Source organism: Camelus bactrianus, chromosome 16 (assembly GCF_048773025.1).
Source record: "Camelus bactrianus isolate YW-2024 breed Bactrian camel chromosome 16, ASM4877302v1, whole genome shotgun sequence".
Taxonomy (NCBI): Eukaryota; Metazoa; Chordata; class Mammalia; order Artiodactyla; family Camelidae; genus Camelus; species Camelus bactrianus.
The window spans coordinates 30,889,049-30,916,409 of record NC_133554.1 but is presented as its reverse complement, the minus strand read 5'-3'; the positions used below and the strand labels follow the sequence as shown (position 1 = coordinate 30,916,409).

At 42.2% G+C, this 27,361-nt stretch overlaps 1 protein-coding gene across 2 annotated transcripts; it reads left to right on the top strand.

Annotated features, from left to right (window-relative positions):
- Positions 1-816: 816 nt before the first annotated feature.
- On the top strand, positions 817-26,645 carry CASC3 (CASC3 exon junction complex subunit). 2 transcript variants are annotated; one of them, XM_074342878.1, is made up of 14 exons: positions 817-1,135; positions 1,514-1,541; positions 1,850-1,887; positions 18,961-19,119; positions 19,209-19,360; positions 19,920-20,096; positions 20,271-20,956; positions 22,282-22,346; positions 22,644-22,758; positions 22,999-23,097; positions 23,353-23,567; positions 24,192-24,314; positions 24,507-24,570; positions 25,060-26,645. In XM_074342878.1, exons 1-13 carry the CDS (start codon positions 818-820, stop codon positions 24,528-24,530), a joined length of 2,199 nt encoding a protein of 732 aa, XP_074198979.1. In that variant the 5' UTR covers position 817; the 3' UTR covers positions 24,531-24,570; positions 25,060-26,645. The 2 variants fall into 2 exon arrangements, with proteins under 2 accessions (XP_074198979.1, XP_074198978.1); XM_074342877.1 differs by having other exon boundaries at positions 818-1,135; positions 25,055-26,645.
- Positions 26,646-27,361: the final 716 nt, after the last annotated feature.

Sequence of the window (27,361 nt, the reverse complement as noted above, 5' to 3'; positions counted from 1 at the left end):
TCCTGTAGATGCACTAATAGCTCACGCTTCTTGCGTATTCACGCTTCTTGTGTGTTCTAACTATGGCCCACATAAAAAATACTGATTTTTTTCATTGTTGAAAAATGTCTTGCCAAAATCAGAGCACGCCTTCATCTACCGTCTGGCAACCGTTAACAAGAAGGAAATCACGTCAGGATACTGAAGCAACGCCGGTTCCTGTGATTACCTCTTTTTAAATCGGTTCTAAAATGTTGGTAAGACTGCCATCATACCAGTCTGCACTTTGGGAGAGGTGATGGCTGGGGTGAGAAGCCATATGAAGAGGGAAGAGGAAATGAGAATACAGGGAAAACACTGTAGTGTTGCAACACTAAATCCTCGGGGTTCCCTACAGACAGCTGGTTTCTCCTCTGCCCTTTAGCTTAAGATGGGCTGGTGTGACAAACCTGATGCAGGACAACGGCTTCAAAGGTTTACCTGGATTGGCGGTTTTACCAAGCAAACGAATGCGGTAAAACGATATGCTTCAAACGTAGGTAGAAACGAGAAATGGAAAAAGAAAACCGTGAAACAGCTCCAGTGCCGCGGTGAAGCTGTAACAGGTCAACGCTATCCACTTGGAGAGCCCAAGATGGCCGGGCGACGAGCCGCAGCAGTTGCCCTAGTGAAGCTCCCCTCGCCCCCGGCCCTACCCAGGGGAAGTCAGGGGCCGCGCCACGCCTCCTCACGTCACCGGTTTACGCAATCCCACCGCCCGTCAACGTCCCGCAGGCCGCCGGCCTGGCCGCCAACCCCGCCCCCTATAAAAGCGGGCGACAAGCGCCGCAAGTGAAGCATGCTGGGACTAGCTCTCGGCTCCCGGCAGCCCCTGCGATGGGCGCGGTACGTCAGGAACTGGCCCGCCGCGGCCGTTTTCCGTAAGATGGCGGACCGGCGGCGGCAGCGCGCTTCGCAGGACACCGAGGACGAAGAATCTGGTGCTTCCGGCTCGGACAGCGGCGGTTCCCAGGCCCGGGGCGGCGGGAGCTTCAGCGGTAGCGCTGGAGGCGGCGGCAGCGGCTCTCTGCCGTCCCAGCGCGGAGGCCGAGCCGGGGCCCTTCATCTGCGGCGGGTGGAGAGCGGGGGGGTCAAGAGCGCTGAGGAGTCGGAGTGTGTGAGTGCGCGCGGGCGGGGCGGGCCGGGCCGGGCTGGGGGGCGGGGCGTAGGCGAGGATGCCAAGCTGGGAGTCGATGGTAGATGCTGGGGGTGATGTGTTCCAGAAAAGGAGAGCTATCCCAGTGCGGTTTGCATCTGGAGCCCCTAGGGAAGAGGTGGGGTTGGGGATTTCTGAGGGAGGGCGGAGCTGCTGCGCATGGAAAGCGGATGTTTATTCAGAAATTGGGGTGGGAGGTGAAGAGACAGGATCTCCCTCGGTTGCCACCTTAAAGATACACCTTTCCTTGGCTCCCTTTCCAACCATTTTGTGTTCAGTCTTGAGCTGTCTACCCTCTGCAAATCACAGAACTAATCCATGTCTTCTCTTTTCCTTCAGGAGAGTGAAGATGGTATCGAGGGCGATGGTGAGTAGCGTCATGACAGTTTTTTGTCCATAAACTCAGGTCACTTATTTCCAGCAATTGACATCCTCTCAGACTGTTAAGGATTTAGGGGAGGGTGCCACAGAGTGGCTCTTTGTAGCATAGTGCTTAAGAGCATGCGCTTTCAATCTGTTTTCCATGTGTATATGGGGACTATAATTTTATCTACCTCATAGGTTAATGTCAGAATTAAATGAGAGTTTTAGCTTGACCCACCACAAGCAGTCAGGAGATGTAATTATAATTTCTGTTGCTTTTTTTTTTTTTCACATGTTTCTGTTTTCTTTCAGCTGTTCTCTCGGATTATGAAAGTGCAGAAGACTCAGAAGTGAGTGATAGGTTCTTTTTTCTATGATATAGGTTGCAAAGTGTATTTTAAAATCTGTACACACCTGTGATTCAAAAGTACCATGACCTACTTGTAACTCTTGTGCAGTCTTTGTTTATGCTTCTGAAAACTTATTATAAAAGGAAGGTCTTGTTAAGTTATAACAAGGGAAGCATTGTATAAGCCTCTTCAGGGCATGTGTGTTACACTGTTATTAGTAGTTTTTCACCCTGTCTGAAGAAAATAAGGTTCTAAATAATAGAATGAGAACATCCTGAAGCTCTTCACAGGATGTTTGATAGGCCACTTTATGATGCCTGGGTAGTGAAGCCAGCCAGTTGGATATTTTTTCTGAGTTTATCTGAAGACCGCAAAAGAGTAGGATTCTGAGTGTTTGTGTCAGAAACATCCCTCAGTTTATAGAGGTTATCTGTCTTTAGCAGAAAGTTTCCCTAAGCCAAAATTTGTGAGCTTGCTTGTTTTGATTGGATAAACTACTAGAGATGCTATCAGAATGGCTCTTTGTTTCCTTGGGTTGTTGAATAGAGCCCTGAGTTCTGCATTTTGGTCATGGAGTTATATACAGGAGGATCTGGGTTGTGGATCAAAGGTTCATTATATAAGTTTTTAGAGAACTGTTTTACTACGTATTAGACTTTCCATTAAGCCCTGGAGGGGAATTAGTAAGGAAGTCAGACAAACATTGAGGCAATCATAGGGCTTAGGGACGGACAACTGCTAGGGAATAGGGTTAAGTAGGGTGTTAATGGCCGGGTACTAAATCCATCTTAGTCAGGGAAGAATAAATTGGAGTTAACCAGGGAAAGCATGTTCTAGACAGAGGGAACAACAGCTGCAAAAGCCCAGGGGAGACAGGAGAGATGATTGAATATTTGGAAATTTGAAAGTAGTTTGGTGTGACTGGAACATTGTTGGGACAGGATGGATACCAGAAATAAAGGCAAATTAGTGAGCAGGGACCAGGCCAGAGAATGCAGGGGCTTACTTGTTCCCAGTGCCAGGAGTTGTACTGGAGTAAAAGACAGATATGGTTCTGCCTTCATGGAATTTACATTCCAGATCAGAGGGGGAAAATATAGACAGTTAAGTAGGTAATTATAATAATGTTTGGTAAGTGTCATGGTATTGGAAGCATAGGGTGCTTTAGGAGCACATAACAGGGGAAGCTAACTGGGTTTAGAGTCTTTGGAAATGCTTGGAGGGTCGAATGTTCAAATAGAGACCTGAAGGATGAGTAGGAATTAGTCAGAGTTTTCTAAGCAGAGGGAACAGTCTGGGAAGAAAAACTGGAAGGGATGTACTGCATTGTGAGTTGGAGGATATGAAAAGTCTAGTATGACTAGTGGTAAGTGATGAATCTCAGTCCAAATCTTAAAGTACTTTATAAGCCAGGTTAAAAAGTATTTGGATTTTATTATAAGGAAGTAAAAAAGTGTAACAGGGTTTTAAACAAGAATGTGATACAGGTTAGGCTTAAATTTTAAAGCAGTGTTTGTCAGATCCAAGCAACACCTACATCAACAAATCCTACTGAAACAGGATCTTGCAGAGGGAGGGAAAACGCAGACATTTATATGTTGACAAGATCCCACATGATGCTTATACACAGTAATATTTGAGAATTTTTATCATTTTTATAACAGTTACTTCGTGTGCAATGGGGAGAATTGATCTGATGGAAGCAACATTAGAGACAGAAAAACTAGTTAAAGCTATTGGGGAAGTCTAGGAAGTGGCGTGGAGTGGTGGCAGTGAAAATAGAAGTGGACAGTGCTGAAAATTGTTTAGGCTATGGAATTGACAGAATGTGGTGATGAGATGGTTTATTTTCTCTGAAGTCAGTGGTAAAGTTATCTACAAAGAGTATAAGGGAGGTAAGAGGTTTTGGAGTGAGGAATGTTTGCAGCAGTCACTGGAGAATGGAAACATTAGGAAGACTGTCAGGCAGTATGGAGTGTTCAGTGGGATTTGATGACTGAATTTATAGCAGTTTCCCATACAGTATATAAATGAGTTTGGATGTTACCCTAATAGCAAGGAAGGAAAGGCTATTGGAGACTTGAGTGTAGAGGATGAACGGTGGATAAGGCAAGACTGAAGACAGAGCTGTTAAGAGGTTGTTAGGATAGTCCAAGGAACATGGTGGTGCCCTGAAGAAGGGACATACCTGGCAGAGGGACTGGCAAGACATAGACAGATTTAAGAGATATTTAGGTGATACTAACAGAACTTCTTAATTGACTGAAAGTGGAGCCTGAATTAAAAAGGAGTCAAAGGGATGCCTAGGTTGCTGAATGGTGTTATTCACTAAGAAAGGGACCACAGGAGGAGGAGATTTCAGAAAGGACAGTGTTAGGTTGTTTTGGATGATTTGAGATTGAGGAACATGTGGGACTTTGAAGTGGCAGTATCTAGTATGTATTGTATGAAATTTAAGAGAGGGGTGTAGTTCTGCTTTGTCAACTGTGGTAGTCATCAGCCAAATGTGGCGATTTAAACTAATTAAACTTAAAAATTCAATTCCTCAGTTGCAGTAGCCACGTTTTAAGTACTGAGTAGCCACATGGGTGTAGATAAAAACATTTCCATCATCCCAGAAAGTCCTATTGAACAGCACTGGTCTAGATTGGAGAAGACTTGATATCTTGCCTTTCATAGTAATCTGTTACTTGCTTGCATTACTTCTTGGTTACTAACTGTATTTACCTAGACATTTAGTCTTGCCTATTACTTAAAATTTGATCTATATGTTAGTCCACAGGTTAGTTTTTCATCCCTCTCTTTTCTTTACAGTATGTCTTTTTGAAAAGATTTTGAAGGTTGCTCGCTAATGGTTCAACTCAGCATGCTCTCTCTGTCCTTTGTATTTCTTGTGAATTGTCTTTCCATGGATCTGGAAGATACCAGTGTGAGCCAAAGCTTTTGTCTTGCACAAAACTGAATGATGATCACCTAATTCTCTTTCTTTCTCTCTCTCTTTTTTTTTAGTGGAGGTACTGGGGATTTGAACCCAGGACCTCATGCATGCTAAGCAGGCGCTCTATCACTGAGCTATTACCCTCCGCCCACCTGATTTTCTTTCCCTTACAAGTCCTTGCTGTTTTTGTCTAGATATTCCTAGTATATATGTTTTTTAAGGCCCAATAATTCTATTAGAATTTGTCTTAGAGTTCATCATTCTAGGTCAGTGCTCACAGGTATGAGATGTGCCATACAGTGTGTTGTGAAACTTCTGTCCAAATATTCTTTTCCTGTCTTCGGTACTTCACCCTTTCTCTCTAATCCTTTTTATCTGTTTGTTCACTTCCTTTGATCTTTAAATATTTTCTTCTTTTTCACTTTTTATTTCTCATAAGGCATTATTGTGTTTCTTATTCACTCTTGTGTTCCTTCTAGTTTTAGACTTTGTATTTGAAATGATTTTTTAAACATTTCTAATGCCTTCCTCAGTTCTTTCATTTCATTTTTGAATTTTTCTAATTCTGAATGATGTTCTTCCATGCCTTATGTAATATTCTTACTATCTTTTTTACTTATTTTGAAATAGAAGTTATAATTTTGATATGATATACACATGTCTTTCTGGCATGCTTTCATTATAGGAATGCTTTTCTACTTTTTTTTCTCATAGTAAGTTTGTATGGGGTTTGGCCTCTATATTTTTCTTTTGTTGATTTTTATGTAAAATTACTTTTCCTGATTTTCAAAGGTAGTATGGCTCAGAGTAGCTTTTTCATAAAAGAGCTCCCTCTTCTGTTGTTGCCCTGTAGTAGTGTTAAAAAATGTGGTAACTTACTTTCTGAGATTTCTTTTTTTTTTTTTTTTTACTTTCTGAGATTTCTTGCTTTTGTTCCCTTCTCTAACTTGGTTTGGACCTTCTCTTTTCCTTCATTTCTTTTGTCCCTCTTCTGCTCAATTTGATTCTGTTCTCAACAGGTTTATCTTCAGTATGGGACCCTGTTCTTAAAAGGAACCTTGGCAGCCAGATTGGTTTCAGGATTTCAGAGAGGTTAGACTGCTGTAGCCCTTTCAGACCTTTTCACTGCAGGACCCTTTTAAGCTCACATGTTGTAGAGAGTAAAGCCCCTTCTGATTTCAGCTGTTGTGTTCAGTTTTGCGTTCTATTGAATACTGTTGACTAGTTCAGGGTTCTCCTACTTTCATGTCCGTTGACTCCTCTCTGCTTTCTCCAGCACTGATACCAATCTGATGGAGATCTTGTGGCTATTGATATTTTGTTCGTACGTGTTTATATTTTGAGGCCTGGGGGATACCTTGTAACCTAGTTTTGTTGTGAATGTTGTCCAGAGGGCTTTGATTTTGCTGTCAGAAGCTCCCATTTCATGTATATATTTGAAAAGATCAAAAACTATGCTGCTGCCGTTTTCCCAGAACCCTCCAAGAAAATGTTTTAAACAAATTTGACTATGGAGGGGAGGCTAGAGAGAGGATAGCTGGAAAGAAGTCTATGAGGTCAAGAGAAGGTTTGGAATTATTTTTTAAAGTTGGAGACTCAAGTATGGCTAAAAATTGAAGAAATGAGTAGAAAAGGAAAGAAAAGGGAGAGAGAGGTAATAAGTGTACTGGTGTCCTTGACTGAGTATGTGAGAAGAAATAGGAACCAGACAAGGAAAACATCTTCATTAGAATTATAGAGAGGTGGGAAGGAAAGGTGTATGAGGAGGAAGCTAGTATTCCATTCTTTGTTTTGTTTTCCTTGTGAAATAGAAGGAAGGACATCAAGAATGGTTGTTGGTGGCGGGACAGTGCAGGAGTTCTGAGACTAAAGATAGTTTGGGTAGTTGAGATTGGAGGTGACACTGATGTGTGAAGTTGTATGATTTTTTTTTTTAACTCCCTGTAGTGATAATCAGTAGTCTCATTGTAGGCCTAGAAAAAGCAGACCTTTTGGTTAATCTAGTCCTGGGCCCATGGGAGTAGGGGGCTTGAGGGAGTTGCTAGTAGTGATTGAAATGAGTGGGCCATAGAGTCTAGGGAGAGAGGGAAGTGAGTGTGGAAAAGGACTGATTGGTAGGGAGAATGTGGAAAGGTCAAGGGAGTGGATGTCTTAAGAAGTTGGAGATGAGAGGGTAAGGGAATAACTGGGGAAATCAGGAATAACAGGCAGGATTATTTTTAAAAACAGCTTTATTGAGATATAATTTATGTGCCGTTCAATTTACCCATTTATTTATTTATTAATACTTAAAAAAAATGGGGGGGTAATTAGGTTTATTTCTTCTTCTTTTTCTTTTTTTAATGGAAGTACCTGGTTTTAAACCCAGGTTTAAGTGCTAAGCACTGCATTCTACCACTGAGCTATACCCACCTCCACAACTTACCCATTTAAGGTAAACAATTCTTTTGTTTTTAGTATATACAAATATGTGTGACTATTGCCGCAGTCAATTTCAGAACATTTTCGTCACCTCAGAATGAAATCCTGCAGCCTTTAGTTGTTATCCACCCTCTGCAGTTCCCATCCTCATTCCCTCCAGCCTTAAGCAGCCACAAATCTTTCTGTTCTAGAGATTTCTCCATTCTGGCCATCTGTATGAACGGAATCATATATATGATAACATAATGTAATATGACTGGCTTCTTTCACTTAGCATAATGTTTCCAAGGTTTTCATCCAAGCTGTAGCTTGCATCAGTACTTCATTCCTTGTTATGGCTGAATGATACTGCATTGTATGATTATACCACATTTTATTTATCCATTCGTCCAACAATGAACATTGGGTTTCTATTTTTTTGTTACTGTGAATAATGCTGCTGTAAACCCTAGTGTACAAGTTTTTGTGTGGATGTATGTTTTCATTTCTTTTGGGTATGTATGTAGGAATTGTGTAGGAGTTGTGAGTCATATGGTAACTCTGTTTAATCGTTTGAGGAATTGCCAAACTGTTTTCCAAAGCAGCTGCACCATTTTACATTCTCAGCAGTAATGTATGGGGATACCAATTTCTCTGCATACTCAACAACACTTACTATTGTCTTGATTTTTTTATTGTAGCCATCCTAATCAGTGTGAAATGATACCTCATTTTGATTTGTATTTTTCTAATGACTAATGAATAATCTTGAGCATTTTTCTTGTGCTTATTGGCTGTTTGTGTATCTTCCTAGGAGAAGTGGCTATTCAGATACCTTGTCTGTTTTTTTATTGGATTGTCTTTTTATTATTGAGCTGTAAGAGTTCTTTATATATTCTAGATGTAAGTTTCTTACCAGAGACATGATTTGCAAATATTTTTTCCCATTCTTTGGGTAGTCTTTTCACTTTCTTGATCATGTAAAGTTTCAATTTTGATAAAGTCCAGTATATCTGTTTCTTCTTTTGTTGCTTGTGTGTTTGGTGTCATATCTAAGAAGCTTTTGCTGAATTTATGCCAAATCAAAAGTCATGTTTTCTTCTAAGAGTTTCATAGTTCTTATATTTTAGGTCTTTGGTCCATTTTGAGTTAATTTTTGTGTAAGGGGTAACATAAGAGTCTAACTTCATTCTTTTGCATGTGGCAGTTTTGATCAAAGTCTGGGGCATTTAAATTTAAGATTTTTTTAAAGTGGATCAGGTTTACTTTAACAAAATGTATAGCAGTTCCAGGTGAGACTGGTCTGGATTGTGTATGTGGAAGTGGATGACTGAAGTGGAGGTGAAGACTGTGAACTCACTGCCAAAGTCTTTAAGTCAGTGACAGGGTGGGGCCCAGGCAGAGGCACAGAGGTACAGGTTTCCGCCTTGAGTGTCCCTGTGAGACCTTTCGTAAGCTGAAATGGCGTAAAGCAAAGAAGCAATGACCTTAGGACACATCTTGCTAAGGGATGCACAAAATAAATTGAGATAAAGCACAGATGCTCACAGTCATGGTTCAGAGCTGTGGCACCTTAACGGTGAGAGGCTGAGTGTAGCTCCCAGGGAAGGAGCTTGGCTGTGCCGCTCTCTGCTTGGGGTGCGGAGCTACCTGGATGACAGCTCACTGCAAAACAAACATTGAGTGCTATTTTCACTTTTGCCTTTTTTCTTACAACAAAAATTCTCTTAAAATTTCTTTCAGTTTATGAAAACAGGTACTAATGTAGGTCTTTCATAAAAGTGAACTTTCAAAAAGCAGGGGATACCTGTATAGCTAGGTGATAGGAGCCTCAGAGGAGCAGGAGTTTAAAATGTGGTGGCAGAGTTAGAGACACTGAGAATGAGGAAGATACAAATTTTACCTCCTACTCTGCAATATGTGGGGAGTGGAAAAATGAGCTAAAGCCTCTGCATGAGAATTCTGCCAGGAGCGCAGTTGCTTCAGAGGAGAGCTAGGCTTTAGAGTTGGGAAAAGTGTTCACTGAATGAGAGAGTCAGCACTAGGAGAGTTTGTCCCTGAAAAAGGGTTTTGATGTCAGCCCATAGCCAAAGGGGCTTGACCCTAGGTTAGCACCTTGGCTTCAGTGAGACCAGACTTTGACTCTGATTTGGAGTCTCCTCAGCACTGTGCTATTTGTATCTTTCTGTCCTGCCCTGGAAACAAAATTAGATTCTCATTTGGAATAAAAGAGTTGCCTCATTTGACATTCCACCACAGACTAGAGAGGATAGAGCATAAAACAAAGTTGTCATTAATCGTGCTGGTACTATTTTAAGATGTTTGAATTCAGTCAGTGGAGGGGGTAGGGGGAGTAATGAATTAAGGTCACTTATACACCAAGCAAGATTCTTGCAATTTCTGCTACAAAACCTGTAGGGAACATAGGACCAAGGAAAGAACTAAATGATTAACACCCACCTATCCCCGACTCAAGAGGAGAGAAAACTTACTGTGATTCATGGAAAATGGGAAGAATCAAGGGTACTTGGTTGTTAAAAAGCTGTAAGTAAAGGCTTGGTTCTCATAGTGTGGGCATGGTCAGGCAATCCTCCTCAGTTCTGTGGGTTTTATAACAGTATCACCTTTCTAGGAATCCTAACCCAAAACACTTACAGGCTGAAATATCCTGATGCTGAGTAGGAAGTTAAGGGGAAGGGGAATTATTAATTGCCTTGTTTGGATCAATCAGGCAGACTCAACCGTATTTCAAAAAAAGGTCAGAAACTTAGAGCTTGAGGGCTTGCTTCATCAGGAATCTCACAGTGAGTCTCTTTGACCAGATTCCTGAGGCCTTCCTGGGTCTGGAGTTAGGAGACGGTCTGGTTCAGGTTGAGGGTCAGACCCAATAGGAGAATAAGAGACCAATGTACACGTACCTACCAGGTGGCAGAGGTATACTGGTACTGTGACATGTTAACCCAGTAGTGGGGACTAGACCACCCTACCCTCCCTTGAACTCATTACTTTGTGTCCTTACAGGTCTCTAAATGTACTTCCCTAGTCTATAGCTCTGCCTCCTTAGGTCCCAGCCTTTGGAGGACAAGGATATGAGAGTAACTTTAGTCTAATGCCAGTCCCCTTAACATGAGCCTTAGCTGCTCCTTTTCCCTGCCTAGAACTAGCCACACCGCTATTGCCTAACCCTTTTTTATTTTTTAATTGAAGTGTAGTTGATTTCTGCCCAGTCTTTTCTAGTGGCCCCTGTTTAGAGGATGGCCTAAGGATCCTTCTTTTTTTGGGGAGACCCAACACTGTATGTTGGGATTATCCAGTCTTTTTTTTTTTTTCCAAAATTTTTCATTATTGCTTTATTTTGAAATAATTACAGATTCACAGTAAGTTTAAAAAGGAGTACAAAGAGGTCCTGTGTACTCTTCACCGAGTTTCCCCCAATCATCCAATCTTTTTAAAATTGAAATATAGTTGATTGGATTATCTAATCTTGATTTGGTAAGACAGGCAAGAAGGTGGAGAGGAGAGAGCACTTGGGCTTTAATTTTTTTCATTTTTAAGGTGTGATGGTTGTACAAGTTTTTCTAAAGTTTTCCAACTCAAAATTTTATGATTGTCATTCTGAACAGAGTTGTGGGCTAAGGGACTCATGCTGCAGAAAATTAGTATTCATATCATAGACATCAAAATGTAAGCCACTATTTTCCAACTTGAGGGTAATAGTGCTTCAAGAAATCATGGAGTGAGTTATAAGGATTTGCAAATTCACTAGCTCTACTCTCATTATCTATAGACTAATCTACACCTCCCACCTTTATGTACCACTATTTTTGAATATGTATTAATAATGTGAATGTATTTTAAAGTATTATTGAATGTCTAGCAGTTGTTTGTCATTACATGTTTTCTCAGTCAGTGGATACTATACTGAGCTATAGTCTCATGGGGATCCATGAAAATTTTAAATCCTAAAAGGGAGTTCACATAGTTTAAAAGGGTGGGAATGTCTGCTCTAGGCCATTTTGAAATGAGAGTATTCACAACTTGAGTTAGAGTGTAGTTATTAGGCCCTGCATGTTTAAGAGACAATTCATTGAGAGAGAGAGAAAAATTATTGACGAAGATAAAGCTCCTTCTGTATACTAGACACTTAAAGGCCTCCCATCCATATCCCCTGGGCTCCTTCCCTAGAGGCTGCCACTGTGTTTTTCTCCCCCTTCCAGTTTTATTGAGATATAATTGACATGCAGCACTGTATAAGTTTAAGGTGTACAGCATGATGATTTGACTTAACATCATGAAATGATCATCATGATAAGTTTAGTGAAAGAGGCTGCCGTTGTTAACAGTTCCTTGCATATCTTCCTGGAAAACCCACAGGGATCTATTATAGCACATGTATGTATGTATATATATTTTTAAATGTGCTTTTTATTATTTTAACAATGCTTCTGTTCTGTAGAAACTTCAGTAAGAATGTTGATACATTTACTTTTTTTTTTTGCCGTCATTTAACATTTTTTATTGATTTATAATCATTTTACAATGTTGTGTCAAATTCCAGTGTTCAGCACAATTTTTCAGTTATTCATGGACATATACACACTCATTGTCACATTTTTTTCTCTGTGAGTTATCATAACATTTTGTGTATATTTTCCTGTGCTATATAGTGTAGTCTATTCTACAGTTTTGAAATCCCAGTCTATCCCTTCCCACCCTCCACCCCCCTGGTAACCACAAGTCTGTATTCTCTGTCTGTGAGTCTATTTCTGTCCTTTATTTACGCTTTGTTTTTGTTTGTTTGTTTTTGTTTTTGTTTTTTAGATTCCACATATGAGCGATCTCATATGGTATTTTTCTTTCTCTTTCTGGCTTACTTCACTTAGAATGACATTCTCCAGGAGCATCCATGTTGCTGCAAATGGCATTATGTTGTCGGTTTTTATGGCTGAGTAGTATTCCATTGTATAAATATACCACCTCTTCTTTATCCAGTCACCTGTTGATGGACATTTAGGCTGTTTCCATGTTTTGGCTATTGTAAATAGTGCTGCTATGAACATTGGGGTGCAGGTGTCATCCTGAAGTAGATTTCCTTCTGGATACAAGCCCAGGAGTGGGATTCCTGGGTCATATGGTAAGTCTATTCCTAGTCTTTTGAGGAATCTCCACACTGTTTTCCATAGTGGCTGCACCAAACTGCATTCCCACCAGCAGTGTAGGAGGGTTCCCCTTTCTCCACAGCCTCTCCAGCATTTGTCATTTGTGGATTTTTGAATGACGGCCATTCTGACTGGTGTGAGGTGATACCTCATTGTAGTTTTGATTTGCATTTCTCTGATAATTAGTGATATTGAGCATTTTTTCATGTGCTTTTTGATCATTTGTATGTCTTCCTTGGAGAATTGCTTGTTTAGGTCTTCTGCCCATTTTTGGATTGGGTTGTTTATTTTTTTCTTACTGAGTCGTATGAGCTGCTTATATATTCTGGAGATCAAGCCTTTGTCGGTTTCACTTGCAAAAATTTTCTCCCATTCCGTAGGTTTTCTTCTTGTTTTATTTCTGGTTTCCTTTGCTGTGCAGAAGCTTGTAAGTTTCATTAGGTCCCATTTGTTTATTCTTGCTTTTATTTCTTCTAGGAGAAAATTTTTTAAATGTATGTCAGATAATGTTTTGCCTATGTTTTCCTCTAGGAAGTTTATTGTATCTTGTCTTATGTTTAAGTCTTTAATCCATTTTGAGTTGATTTTTGTATATGGTGTAAGGGAGTGTTCTAGCTTCATTGTTTTACATGCTGCTGTCCAGTTTTCCCAACACCATTTGCTGAAGAGACTGTCTTTATTCCAATGTATATTCTTGCCTCCTTTGTCAAAGATGAGTTGACCAAAAGTTTGTGGGTTCATTTCTGGGCTCTCTATTCTGTTCCATTGGTCTATATGTCTGTTTTGGTACCAATACCATGCTGTCTTGATGACTGTAGCTCTATAGTATTGTCTGAAGTCTGGGAGAGTTATTCCTCCAGCCTCTTTCTTTCTCTTCAGTAATGCTTTGGCAATTCTAGGTCTTTGATGGTTCCATATGAATTTTATTATGATTTTTTCTAGTTCTGTGAAATATGTCCTGAGTAATTGTATAGGGATTGCATTAAATCTGTAGATTGCCTTGGGCAGTGTGACCATTTTAACAATATTGATTCTTCCAATCCAAGAGCATGGAATATCTTTCCATTTTTTAAAGTCTTCTTTAATTTCCTTCATCAATGGTTTATATTTTTCTGTGTATAATTCTTTCACCTCCTTGGTTAGATTTATTCCCAGATATTTTATTACTTTGGGTGTTATTTTAAAGGGGATTGTTTCTTTACTTTCTTCTTCTGTTGATTTATCGTTAGTGTAAAGAAATGCAACTGATTTTTGAACGTTAATTTTGTAACCTGCTACCTTGCTGAATTCTTCAATCAGCTCTAGTAGCTTTTGTGTGGACCTTTTAGGGTTTTCTATATATAGTAACATGTCATCAGCATATAATGACACTTTTACCTCTTCTTTTCCAATTTGGATCCCTTTTACTTCTTTCTCTTGCCTGACTGCTGTGGCTAGGACTTCCAGGACTATGTTGAATAGGAGTGGTGATAGTGGGCATCCTTGTCTTGTCCCAGATTTTAGTGGGAAGCTTTTGAGTTTTTCACTGTTGAGTACTATGCTGGCTGTAGGTTTGTCATATATAGCTTTTATTATGTTGAGATATGTTCCCTCTATACCCACTTTGGCGAGAGTTTTTATCATAAATGGGTGTTGAATTTTATCAAATGCTTTTTCTGCATCGATTGAGATGATCATGTGGTTTTTGTCCTTTCTCTTGTTGATGTGATGTATTACACTGATTGATTTGCGTATGTTGAACCAGCCTTGTGTCCCTGGGATGAACCCCACTTGGTCATGATGTATAATCTTTTTTATGTGTTGTTGGATTCTATTTGCTAAAATTTTGGTGAGGATTTTGGCGTCTTATGTTCATCAGTGATATTGGCCTATAATTCTCTTTTTTTGTAGTGTCTTTGCCTGGTTTTGGTATCAGGGTGATGGTGGCTTCATAGAATGAGTTTGGGAGTATTCCCTCCTTTTCAATCGTCTGGAAGAGTTTGAGAAGGACTGGTATGAGTTCTTCTTTGTATGTTTGGTAGAATTCCCCAGTGAAGCCGTCCGGTTCTGGACTTTTATTTGTAGGGAGGTTTTTAATTGCTATTTCTATTTCCTTTCTAGTGATCGGATTGTTCAAGTGTTCAGATTCTTCTTGATTCAGTTTTGGTGGACAGTACGTTTCCAGAAACTTGTCCATCTCCTCTAGGTTATCCAGTTTGGTTCCATATAGTTTTTCATAATATTCTCATATGATATTCTGTATTTCTATTTTGTTTGTTGTAATTTCTCCATTTTCCTTTCTTATTTTGCTAATTTGTGCTCTCTCTTTTTTCTTCTTTGTGAGTTTGGCCAGAGGTTTGTCGATTTTATTTACTTTTTCAAAAAACCAGCTTTTGGTTTGGTTGATTTTTTCTATGGTCTTGTTAATCTCTATTGTATTTAATTCCTCTCTGATCTTTATTATTTCCTTCCTTCTGCTGCTTTTTGGGGCTTTTTGTTCTTCTTTTTCTAATTCATTCAGGTGGTGGGTTAAATTGTTTATTTGAGATTGTTCTTCTTTTTTGAGGAAGGCCTGTATCGCTATAAACTTCCCTCTTAGCACTGCCTTTGCTGTGTCCCATAGGTTTTGAGTGGTTGTGCTTTCATTATCATTTGTCTCAAGGTATTTTTTAATTTCAGCTTTGATTTCCTCATTGATCCATTGTTTTTTCAATAACATATTGTTTAATCTCCATGCTTTCCTTTTTTTCTCCTTTGTTTCTCTGTTGTTGATTTCCAGTTTCATGGCATTGTGGTCAGTAAAGATGCTTGAGATAATTTCTATCTTCTTAAAATTGTTGAGGTTTCTTTTGTGCCCAAGTACATGATCGATCCTGGAAAATGTTCCATGTGCACTTGAAAAGAATGTATATCCTATTTTTTGGGGGTGTAATGCTCTGAAAATATCCACCAAATCTAGTTTTTCTATTGTAGTATTTAATTTCTCTGTTGCCTTGTTTATTTTCTGTCTGGAAGATCTGTCTAGTGATGTTAATGCAGTGCTAACATCTCCAACTATGATTGTATTCCCATCAATATCCCCCTTTATCTCTGTTAGTAATTCTTGTATGTACTTAGGTGCTCCTATATTGGGTGCATATATATTAACGAGTGTAATATCCTCATCTTGTATCACTCCTTTAATCATTATAAAATGTCCTTCTTTATCTTTCTTTATGGCCTTTGTTTTAAAGTCTATTTTGTCTGATATCAGTACTGCAACACCTGCTTTTTTGGCTTTTCCATTTGCATGGAGTATCCTTTTCCATCCTTTCACTCTCAATCTATATGTGTCCTTCTCCCTAAAGTGGGTCTCTTGTATGCAGCATATTGAAGGTTCTTGCTTTATTATCCAGTCTGCCACTCTGTGTCTTTTGACTGGAGCATTTAGTCCATTAACATTTACAGTAATTAATGATAGATGTGTGTTTATTGCCGTTTTGAACTTATCTTTGCAGTTGAATTGGTATATCCTCTTTGTTCCTTTCTTCTTCCTTTTGTGGCTTGGTAATTTTCCTTTGTATTATCATGGATTTTATTTAATTTTTGTGACTCCTTTGTAAATTTTTGGCTTGTGGTTACCCTTTTTTGTAAATCTATCAACCCGTTACTATAACCGTTTTTATTAAACTGATAGTAACATGATCTCAAACCCATCCTACTGTTAAAAAAATTTAAAAAAGAAAGAAAAAAATATTCTATATTTCCCTGCCTCCCTCTCCCACTCTCAGTGATTTGTATGTCTTCTTTTATAATTTCATGTTTACTTTATTTGTAATTCATGAGTTATCACCTTTCCAGTTGTGTGTTTCTCATTTCTGTAGCATCCTGCTACTTTTCTATTTAGAATAGCCCTTTCAATATTTCTTTTAGCATGGGTTTAGTGTTGCTAAACTCCTGCAGCTTTTTTTTGTCTGTGAAACTCTTTATTTCTCCTTCTATCCTCAAGGATAGCCTTGCTGGATAAAGGATCCTAGGCTGCATCTTTTTTTCATTCAGGGCTTTGAATATATCTTGCCACTCCCTTCTGGCCTGTAGTGTTTGTGTAGAGAAATCAGCTGAGAGCCTTATGGGGGTTCCCTTGTAACTTACTCTTTGCTTTTCTCTTGCTGCCTTTAGAATCATTTCTTTATCCTTGACTCTGGCCATCTTGATTATGATACGTCTTGGTGTGGGTCTATTTGAGTTCTTCCTGTTTGGGACCCTCTGAGCTTCCTGTACTTGGATATCTGATTCCTTCTTTAAGTTTGGGAAGTTTTCAGTCATGATTTCTTCAAAAACCTTTTCAATCCCCTTTGATCTTTCTTCTCCTTCTGGGACCCCTATTATGCGAAGATTGGGATGCTTTATATTATCCCATAGGTCCCTTATGCTATTTTCATTATTTTTTATTTGCTTCTCTTGTAGTTCTTCTGAATGGGTGCTTTCTATTGCCCTGTCTTCTAGATCACTAATTCGTTCCTCTGCATTATCTAGTCGGCTTTGCACAGCTATTAGATCATTCCTCATCTCTGTCAATGAGTTTACCCATTCTACTTGGCTCTTCTTTATAGCTTCAATTTCATTTTTGACATATTTTATATCTCTAAACACTATCTCTTTTAATTCCTTCAGCAATTCGATCACTCCTTTTTTGAAATCTTGATCTAGTAGGCTATCGATGTCTATTTCTTTGATCTTTCTTTCAGGGGATTTCTCTTGTTCTTTTAATTGGGAAAGGTTTTTCTGCTTCTTCATCTTGCTCATACCTCTTTGGCACTGTGGTTTATGGATTATCAGTTGTTTATTTTGGTCCTTAAGGATTTTATCTATCTGATGCCTATTTAGGAATAGAACTTAGGAAAAAAAGAAAAAAAAATGAGAGAGAACGAATTTTAAAAGAAGGGAGAAAGAGGGTTTGAAAACAGTGTATAATGAATAATAGAAGAGTGACTTGAAGCAGAGTATTAATCGGGTTGAGACGTCCTTTTGAAACCTTTACAAAAAAAGGAGGGGGGGAGATGAATAGATGTATTTGAAACCTGTGTCTAATCAATAGCAGGACATCAAAACCCAAGAGAAATAGAAATGAATTAAGAAGTAAAGATTAAGAGAGTAATAGAAAATAGAACAGGTAAAAACAGATTAAAAAAAGGGGGGGGGGTTGTCGGTGTTCTCCTGGAGTCTGTGTGCTTTTAATATGAAGTCTTTCTGTCTTCATCCTGTTTTGGAAGCTCAGCTTGCTGTTTTCAGAGGCCCTCTGTTGGCGCCCTCTTCTTTGCTGCTCCCAGCACCTGTCGGCAAGCAGATCGCGCCTCCTCCTAACACTGGGTCAGGTGCAGGTCTCTGCTGTGGGCGGGTGGGTCGCTGCCCCTCCGGATGCCGCAGTCAGATGTTGCAGACTGGCCGGGTAGGAGGGCGGGTCGTGCCCCCTCCCAGCACCTCGGTCAGGGGCTGTGTTCCTGCCCCGAAGGCGGGGGGGGCCGCTCTCGCTCTACCTGCGCCGCAGCCGGTAGCTCCGCTGCTCTGTGCGGCTGCGCGCTCCGCCCTGGTCGGCGCTCCGCGGGTGGGCTCGGGGAAGACCGAGGGACAGCCCTGTCCCTGCTCCGAGCCAAAACCCAGCTCCTTGTTTGTCTTTGTGGAGCAAGTTCTCTGAGGGACCAGGATGGAAGGATCCTATCTGCCCCGGGCTGCAGGCCAGTCTCAGTCTGGCCTTTGAGGCTGCTAAGCCCTTCGGTGCGGATGCAGGTTTCGCCCCCGCCCCCGCCCCCGCCCCCGCCCCCGCCCCCGCCTGAGTGCTCAGCGCGGAGGATATGGCGGCTGTGCCTGAGCCCCGCCTCTCTTCCCCCGAAAACTTTCCGCGGGTTTTCAGAGATGGGGGTGTGCACCGTTCCCCCGAGAGCACATCAACCTTGCTGTTTTATGGAGGGCCCAGGTTGTTCTGCCCTGTGCACCCACAGCCACGGCGCGCAGCCCCTTGCGTTCCCCGGGGCTGCCTCCGTGCAGGCCACTTCCGTCCTCCGCCCGGCTTGTGCAGCCTGGCCCTGCTCGCGGCTGCCGGCCCGCGTCTCAGGCTGGGTGTCGGGGGGACGCTCTGTGCCCATTTAACTTAGTTCTGTTAGTCAAGGGCTGCTCTGTACAGATCCGAGCCTCGGAGGCTCCCCCTCAGTCCCGCTGGCCTCTCAGTTGGAGAGGGGAGACCCAGCGAGCGAGCGCCAGTCCTCCTTTGCCGCTCCCTCCCCGCGGGACCCGTCCTGCACTGCTTTGCCTTTTGTTCTTTCTTTTTTCCTTTTCTCCTACCAGATTTTTGGCGTCTTTATCTTTTGAAGAGGGCGATGTTCTGTCGGAGTTCCACAGGTGCTCTGGTTGGCTGAGTGGGTCTGTAGTTGTGGGTCTTGGTGTATCTGTGGGAGAGGGTGACCTGCGAGCGTCCTTCTACTCCGCCATCTTCTCCTGATACATTTACTTTTAATTCTTACATTGTAGTAAAATTTGTTAGATGTTTTCCTAAAGAACGGAAAATTTAAAAATGCACTGTTCAGATCTTACCTCCATGGCTGACAGGGAAACTTTTTTCAGGGTGATGAAGGGGAGTACAGTGAAGAGGAAAACTCCAAAGTGGAGCTGAAATCAGAAGCCAATGATGCTGCTAATTCTTCAGCAAAAGAAGAGAAGGGAGAAGAAAAGCCTGACAGCAAAGGCACTGTGACTGGAGAGAGGCAAAGTGGGGATGGACAGGTTAGTACCCACCAGAGGCCTCCATTTGGGTTCTGGAATAGAGGCTCTTAACCTTGGAGTAAATAAGGAGCCCTTTTTCTGTCCAACAGGAAAGCACAGAGCCTGTGGAGAACAAAGTCGATAAAAAGGGCCCTAAGCATTTGGATGATGATGAAGATCGGAAGAACCCAGCATACATACCCCGGAAAGGGCTCTTTTTTGAGCATGATCTTCGAGGGCAGACTCAGGAGGAGGAAGTCAGGTAACAGCCACTTGCTACTGCTATGCAGTATGTTAGTTATGTTAGTATGTATTTAGTGCTTTCGCTGTGCCAGGCACTTTGCTAAATGCTTCACCTGTATTGTCTCATTTACCATTCACAACATTTTAAGGTAAATATTATGATTATCCCTCTTGTACAAACGAGCAGAGTAAGACTTAGCACATTTAGTAATTCTTAGTGGAGGAGCTGGGATCCAGACCCACACTTCCACTGCCTTCCTAAGTACTCTGAGGCTCAAGGCCTCTGGGGATATGAAATACTTACACAGGTGGCCTTAGAGGAGAGAAGTGTTTCCAGAGTGCCAAGTAGTTTGAAGTGAAGTCTTTCCTCATTTTTGTTCCTGTTAAATTTGAGCCCACGGGCCCTAGGGTGCTGTGATGCCCTCTTGCTTTTGGAAGGCCCGTTTTGTATAACCTGTCTAGGAAGATGGAGAGACTACCTGCGTTCCTGCTGTTTCCCTGCCCAGCCCTGTTTATTTCATGAACATCTATTTGGCAGAGTCTGCCAACCTAAGACACTTTTCCCTGGTTTTAACCAGACCCAAGGGACGTCAGCGAAAGCTATGGAAGGATGAGGGTCGCTGGGAGCATGACAAGTTTCGGGAAGATGAGCAGGCTCCCAAGTCCCGCCAGGAGCTCATTGCTCTTTATGGCTATGACATCCGCTCAGCTCACAATCCTGATGACATCAAACCCCGAAGAATCCGGAAACCCAGGTGAGGAAATTTGGGAGCCTACACTGTTGGTATTTGCAGGAAAAAAAACTCTGCTTTTTAAAATGCCATTCTAGCTCATAATTGAATGGATGAGGAATATTGGAAGTTTCTGTGACCCTCAGTTTATATCTCTAGTGGCGCTACTTGTTATTTCTCCATTCTCCATTTGTTCAGGTTTGGAAGTCCTCCACAGAGAGATCCAAACTGGATTGGTGAGCGGCCAAATAAGTCCCATCGCCACCAGGGTCCTGGGGGCACCCTACCACCAAGGACATTTATCAACAGGAATGCTGCAGGTACTGGCCGCATGTCTGTTCCCAGGAATTACTCTCGATCTGGGGGCTTCAAGGAAGGTCGTGCTGGTTTTAGATCTGTGGAAGCTGGTGGACAGCATGCTTGCCGGTCTGGTGAGACTGTTAAACATGAGACTAGTTACCGGTCCCGGCGCCTGGAGCAGACTCCTGTCAGGGATCCATCTCCAGAAGCAGATGCTCAAGTGCTTGGCAGTCCTGAGAAGGAAGAGGCGGCTCCGGAGATAGCAAATCCTACTCCTGACGCTGCACCACCGGCCCCTGACAGGCCTGTTGAGAAGAAATCCTACTCCCGGGCAAGAAGAACCAGAATCAAAGCTGGAGATGCAGTCAAGGTTGCAGAGGAGGTGCCTCCTCCACCTGAAGGGCTGACCTCAGCACCTCCAGTCCCAGAAACTACCCCTCCTCCACCTGCTAAGACTGGGAACTGGGAGGCCCCGGTGGATTCTACTACAGGTGGACTTGAACAAGATGTGGCACAACTAAATATAGCAGAACAGAATTGGAGCCCAGGGCAGCCTTCATTCCTGCAGTCACGTGAGCTTCGGGGTAGGTACCTTAGGGTTAGTGACTAGCTTTATTCTCTTTGCATCATTGGATTTAGGGGCATGGGACTTAAGTCTCAGGGTTGTGGTGTCTGATGATATCTTTATTTTCATTAACTACAAGAAACAGGTGGATTCATAGATATATTCATCCAAAGATTCTAGAGCCATTTTATCTATTATGCAAGACTACCCCACTACTTTGCTTACTATTAACTGGTCAGTCATCAATATTGAGCTCCTGAGTGCAGAATCCTTTACCACTCTCTGTGGAAAAAGTAGAAGAAAGCAGTGTTCTTATTATTTGAGCTAATGGTTAAATGTTTGAAGGCAAAAGCTGCATTTGAATTTGGATGAGTATCTTCTAATCTCTTTTAAAGGAAAGCCTCTCAAATTTCCTCAATCTTCTAGAGCCAAGATGCCCAGTAGAACTTTCTGTAATGGTGGTGCTTTTGAATACTTGTAATGTGGACAGAGTGACTGAGAAACTGAACTTTTAATTAATTGAAATTTAAATAGCCACATGTGGCTAGTGGGTATCATGTTGGACAGCACAGTGCTGGAGACTAGGACCTATCTCCCACCCTTCTTGCTCATTCATTTTTTCTTCTTCCAATCAGAGAGATCAAAGGACCTTTTCCTTAGTTTTTGACATCTAATTCGAACTTAAAGATTGGAATTCCTCATTTGGACTGGGAATTTCAGCATCCTTCTCTGGTGTGCATGATTTTTGAACACCAAAAACGAAGATAGTCTAAACTGGACCTGGAGTTGATCTTTGGATAGAGGAGTTCACTCTCCTGCCAGTGCCTTATCACTGGAAGATAGTCTCTAGAACATTCCTTTTTTGTCCTGAACGTTCCTTCAGCCAGAGGGGAATCTCTTCCCATACTTCCTAGCCCAGACCTCTGTGGCAGGAATGATCAGGTAGATTTAGAACATCCTCCCCTGTCCAGTTGTTGCTCCGAAACTTTAGGGCTGAGATTTTTCAATGTGTTTGATAATCTAATGTACTAATGATAACCTCCCAGGAATTCTGTACAGGGAAGTATTTAATGGGGAGGTTTTGAACTTGCAATTTTCTCACTGAAGTAATTTTTTTAATGTTCAAAGGCTTTATTGCTATATCAAGGTGGTAGGCAGTGGGGGTGAATTTCCAAATGCTAGTGTTGATAGGAAGCAGAGATAGTTTAAAAGGAATTTTGTTAGTTTAAAAGAAGAAAGCTATTCCCTGTGTTGGATTCTTCAGCCTGTCATTTTCTTGATGGTATCTTTAGTCCCATTCATATCTGTCTGCTCTGCAGCGGTGACTTTTTTGGTATATTTCAGGTATGCCCAACCACATGCACATGGGAGCAGGACCTCCACCTCAGTTTAACCGGATGGAAGAAATGGTACAGAAGGGGGAAAAGGGTAGATGTAGGGGGTTGCATGTCACAGCTTGCTCACTGTTTAAACTGAATCAGTTTTCCCATGTTTCCTATGTTTCTTTTAACTTGGGTCTTCAGAAATGTAGGGTACTATCTCGGTTTAGATCTTGATGCTTTTCATTGGTTTTTCAATTCATTTTGCACATTTTTTGAACACTGTCATTACCAAGTAAGTGCTTTGCAGTGCCTAAAGGAGGGTGGAACTTGATGAGAGTCAGCCCTTTGGAAGTCTTCTTGTTCAGACATCTTTCTTTATTTCAGGGTGTCCAGGGTGGGCGAGCCAAACGCTATTCATCTCAACGGCAAAGACCTGTGCCAGAGCCCCCTGCCCCTCCTGTACACATCAGTATCATGGAGGGACATTACTATGATCCATGTGAGTTTATTCTTATTTTGGGGTACCTTTCTTGGCAGGCGAAGTGAACTAAGAGACCAGCCTCCTGCCTCCTGAATTCCCCGTCTCACCTCTTACAGTGATTAACAAACATTCTCTGGTTGCTGTTTTCTTCACATGGAAAATTGAGAACATCTTTTCAAGGGTTTGGGAGACAAGAAGACTTGTCTGTGTGATGTGAAGAGTGAGGGTTTATGAGAGTCCCAATGTGATATCTTACAGTGCAGTTCCAGGGACCAATCTATACCCATGGTGACAGCCCTGCCCCACTGCCTCCTCAGGGCATGATTGTGCAGCCAGAAATGCACCTTCCCCACCCAGGTAAGCTTTGCACCTCTGCTTGTATGCTTCCAGTACATGAGGATGTGTGTTGGGAGCTTCACAAACCCCATCCTCCTGAGCTCTGCGCTGCTTGCTTGTGAGGTTGGCCACTTTGGCTGCTTGGGCAACAAACTCCTCTTGGGTCCATCCTGAGGACTTCATCCTGAGCCTGTTTGTGCTGAGCAGTCCAGCCAGGCCATCCTGTGGAAATGGTATTATCTTCTGTTTCAATTTTGTTTTCTTCTCCCTGTCCAGGTTTACATCCCCACCAGACACCGGCGCCTCTGCCTAATCCAGGCCTCTATCCCCCACCAGTATCCATGTCTCCAGGACAGCCACCACCTCAGCAGTTGCTTGCTCCGACTTACTTTTCTGCTCCAGGCGTCATGAACTTTGGTAATCCCAGTTACCCTTATGCTCCAGGGGCACTGCCTCCTCCACCACCTCCTCATCTGTATCCTAACACGCAGGTGAGATGGCTAGTGAGATTTGCCTAGGTACACAACCTTTAAAAAATCAGACAGGAATGTAGTATAGGGAGAATCCTTAAGGAATTTGAGAAAACATTTCAATGCTGTTGATTTGCATGTGGTGCCAGGACGCCTCTTGGTGGTCAGGAGCTGGAAGTGCAGCTTATGTAATGCCCATCATGTGTTTATTCTCTTCTGTTTCTTTAATGGTGTTTCATTCAGGTATTTTGGTATGTCTTAGGTGGCCATGTCTACTGTTTGTTCAACTGCATAAAGGAGCTGTATTCTCCTTACCAGCCCTTCCCCGCCCTGTACTGTTTAATTCCCAACAGGTTGACACCATCTGGTATCTGGAGTGTCACCACTGAGCTCAGTCTCTTCCATTTGTCAGCTGATGGTAGGAATTAGAGAAAATTGGGCAGTACTTTGAAGAAGTGGGAAGCATGTTAGGACATATTAAGGCAGAAATGAGTGATCACTTTATTTTAAAGGAGGGCAGCTTAAAGATTTTAAAAATTAAAAATTTCCTATACTCTTACTTTGGTACCTGAATAATATTTCCTGTTCATCACAGTTTGGATGAATTAATTGCTTTTTTTTCCTTCTTGCTTTTTGGGGTCCCAGGCCCCATCACAGGTATATGGAGGAGTGACCTACTATAACCCCGCCCAGCAGCAGGTGCAGCCAAAGCCCTCCCCACCCCGGAGGACTCCCCAGCCAGTCACCATCAAGCCTCCACCACCTGAGGTATGAGAGCTTCCCTTGTTTAGGGCACATTCTACGTAAGTGGACCTTCCTTCTCTTCGGATTATCCTCCTTTTCTGAGTGTGTTTCTATGGAAAGGGGTTCTTTCTTTCTTTCTTTCTTTCTTTCTTTCTTTCTTTCTTTCTTTCTTTCTTAGTAATGACCTGATAATAAATTCCAACTTTATTATTTCAGGTTGTAAGCAGGGGTTCCAGTTAATATGAATTTCTGAATATTTAAAATCTAGCATCATATAAAAGTAAGTATACAAGTTACTATGACTCTTAGAACATTTTAAAACTAATATTCATGCTTACTTGCTTAACAAACAGTCACCTAATTAATGCTTTAAGTTGTAAGCATGGGATATCTCGGGGTTAGGGGTTGCTTAGAGGAATCCCAAAATTTGCCTGTTTCTTTGTTTTGTGAGTGGATAGAACAAGATTGAGTAGAAACCATTATTTAATTTGGCAACATTTCATTTGGGAAGCTGCAAGGAAAAAATGCAGGAGGGCATTCTTTATTAAGGAAAAGGGAAATCTAAATTTGAGGTGTTACAGCAGAGCCAGTTCTAAAGGTTATGGAGGGGAGAGACCATGGGGGGTTTGTTGTGTTGTTTTGTTTTAGGGATATTACTTTAAGATACGTTCTTTAGAAATGTAGCTTTTTGAAACTAAGTCGTAAATGCCCAAAAGGTCCACTAACACTTTGGTGGCTCTTCCCTTTTTTCCCACCCTTGTCAGGACAGCAGAGGTGAGAACCCAGAAGAGAAGAGAATACCACAGCTGTCACTACCAAGAGGGCTTCAAAGATCCAGGGTGGCTCCTGCCAGCAAGCAGCTGAGTGAGGGGGACCCCCACCTTCCTCTGAGGACAGGCTCTGTTGGAGAAAGGGAGAAACCAGTGGACTTCCTCCCATTTCCAGTGTTTACTTGAGTTGGCTGTGCTCAGAGGAGCAGAGATCTGGACAGTCTGGGCTCCCGGGTCTCCATCTAGGAGCCCACATCTTTCACTCTTCTTCACTTCCTCCTGGGAACTTCAAGCGTCTTCTGCTCCCAGGGGAGCTCCTCCCTGTTTGTTTTGTTTTCTAAGATGTTTGTTTTTAAAGCCTGGCTTGCTATTGTTAAATTGATATCCTTTTAGTTTTCCTCTTTCTCTCTTTTTCTCTCTCTCTGCCTTTAAATGAAACAAGATCATTCTCTGGTTTGCTAGCTCCTCTGAGTTCTCTTTTGGTTCTTCCCTGCATCCCAAATAATTGAGAACTTACCAGCCAGTCTTCCCCCACTAAGTCTACAAAGAGCTGACCTTTCATTTTTGGTTGGCCTTTATTATTGTATACTTGGACTCTCTTAACTCTTCTAACCCTGTGGAAACATTGGTGTCTGCACAGTGTCCCATTGTGGAGAAAAGCTCAATGAATGCGGTAGGAGCCCTTCTTGACTGCATTTTTTAGGATTCTGAGCCTCCATCTGTCTCTGTACTCTGGTAGGCTTCAGTTCTGTACTGAAGGCAGAGTCTCAACAGTGGGGAGAGATGGCAAACCAGATGCTTTAGTGAGAAAGGGAGGGTGGAGTGAGAGCCTTTGCACCTCAGGGGTGTGTATTCACACAGTCCTCAGGGCTCAGTCTTTGAGGTAAGTGGCGTTTGAGGGCTCTGCTCTTCTTTCTATCCCATCTGCCACACCCCCTTTTCCAGTTGCTGTGGACCAATGCATCTCTCTAGAGGCAAACCCAGTAAGCGCTCTTCCCTGTCCTTTGCAATTGCTCTTCTCCATGTCTTTCCGGCTATAAGTGTTCTAGATGTTACTACCTTATTTTCCCTAAGTTTTACTTCTGTCCTTGCAAACAGAAGATACCACCCCTGGGCTTAAAGCCTAAGGAAGACAGTCACTTTCAGGGCAAGGGCTCCTCCCTCCTTTCCTCCCTGTCTGTGGCACTGAACCACTCCCCTGCTGCCTCTGCGGAAGAGATTCCTGTTACTGCAGCACTTGAATCTGCCAGGGGTGACTTGGCCACTGTCCCTGTCCTATAAAACCTGAGGGAGAAGGTGGCAGTTGTGTCTCTCCCCGAGTCATGTCACTAATTCTGTTTCTTCTCTTCAGCAGCTGGCTTAACCACTCTGAGTCACAGGTGTGGGGTGGGGAAGGGAGAGAGGCACTCAAACTATAACCCCCCAAGGAGGAAATAACTAAGAGATTCTTCCAGGGGTAGCTGGTGGTTGTGCCTTTTGTGTAGGCTGTTCCCTTTGCCTTAAACCTGAAGATGTCTCCTCAAGCCAGTGGGCAGTGTGCCCAGATTCCCAGACCTTAAGACACTGTGACATTTGTCTCTGTTGGTCTGCTGTGTTGTGTTGCAGGAATTTCTCCATGTGTATTGTTGTTTGTTACTGTTTTAAAGGGTGCACCTATGTGATTGGCATTGTGATTTGGAGATAATAAAATTTAGACATGTAAACTTGGCTCCTTTGCCAGTGTTTTGCATGAGTCTTGATTGGGAGGAAGGGAAGAGGACTCCCCAGTTCCCTAGAGTCATAGTCACAATTCAAGCCAGCTCAGACATGTGAAATGGAAGCCTAAAGAGGTGAGGAGTCCCTGTGAGGCCACAAGTGACCGTACTTCTGATCAATTTTCCTAATCACATTGCCACATAGACACAGGGGCAGAAAAACTAATGAAATGCTGCTTACCCACAGGAACATCTAGTATCCCTTATGCCTTTGTGTTTGGCAAGTAAGTTTTTCAGGGTAATGCGCCAGATGTCAATACAAACTGTACCAGGTCCTGCATGAGGGGAAGACGCAGCTAGCTATCTTTTTTTTTTTTTTTTTTTTTATTGAGGTACAGTCAGTTACCTGTCAGTTTCTGGTTATCTTCTTGAAAAGTAAGATAGCGCTGGCACTGAAGTATCAAGTACCACAGCCTAGGGCTCCTGTCAATCTTAGCACAGGTAAAGAAGAGGGCCAACTAAAGGACCTGCTCTGGCTCATGTTGCCAGTTACCTAGGCCACCTGGTAGCTGGCTTTGAGTTGATTTTTTCCTTTTCCAGACCCTGG

What these genes read in the sequence shown, in the direction of transcription:
- CASC3 (XM_074342878.1), top strand. Translation starts at nt 818, where the DNA reads ATGCTGGGACTAGCTCTCGGCTCCCGGCAGCCCCTGCGATGGGCGCGG. An exon ending in AAAGTGCAGAAGACTCAGAA is followed by an intron (nt 1,888 to 18,960) that starts GTGAGTGATAGG and finishes AACTTTTTTCAG; the next exon opens with GGTGATGAAGGGGAGTACAG. An exon ending in GGGACATTACTATGATCCAT is followed by an intron (nt 22,759 to 22,998) that starts GTGAGTTTATTC and finishes GATATCTTACAG; the next exon opens with TGCAGTTCCAGGGACCAATC.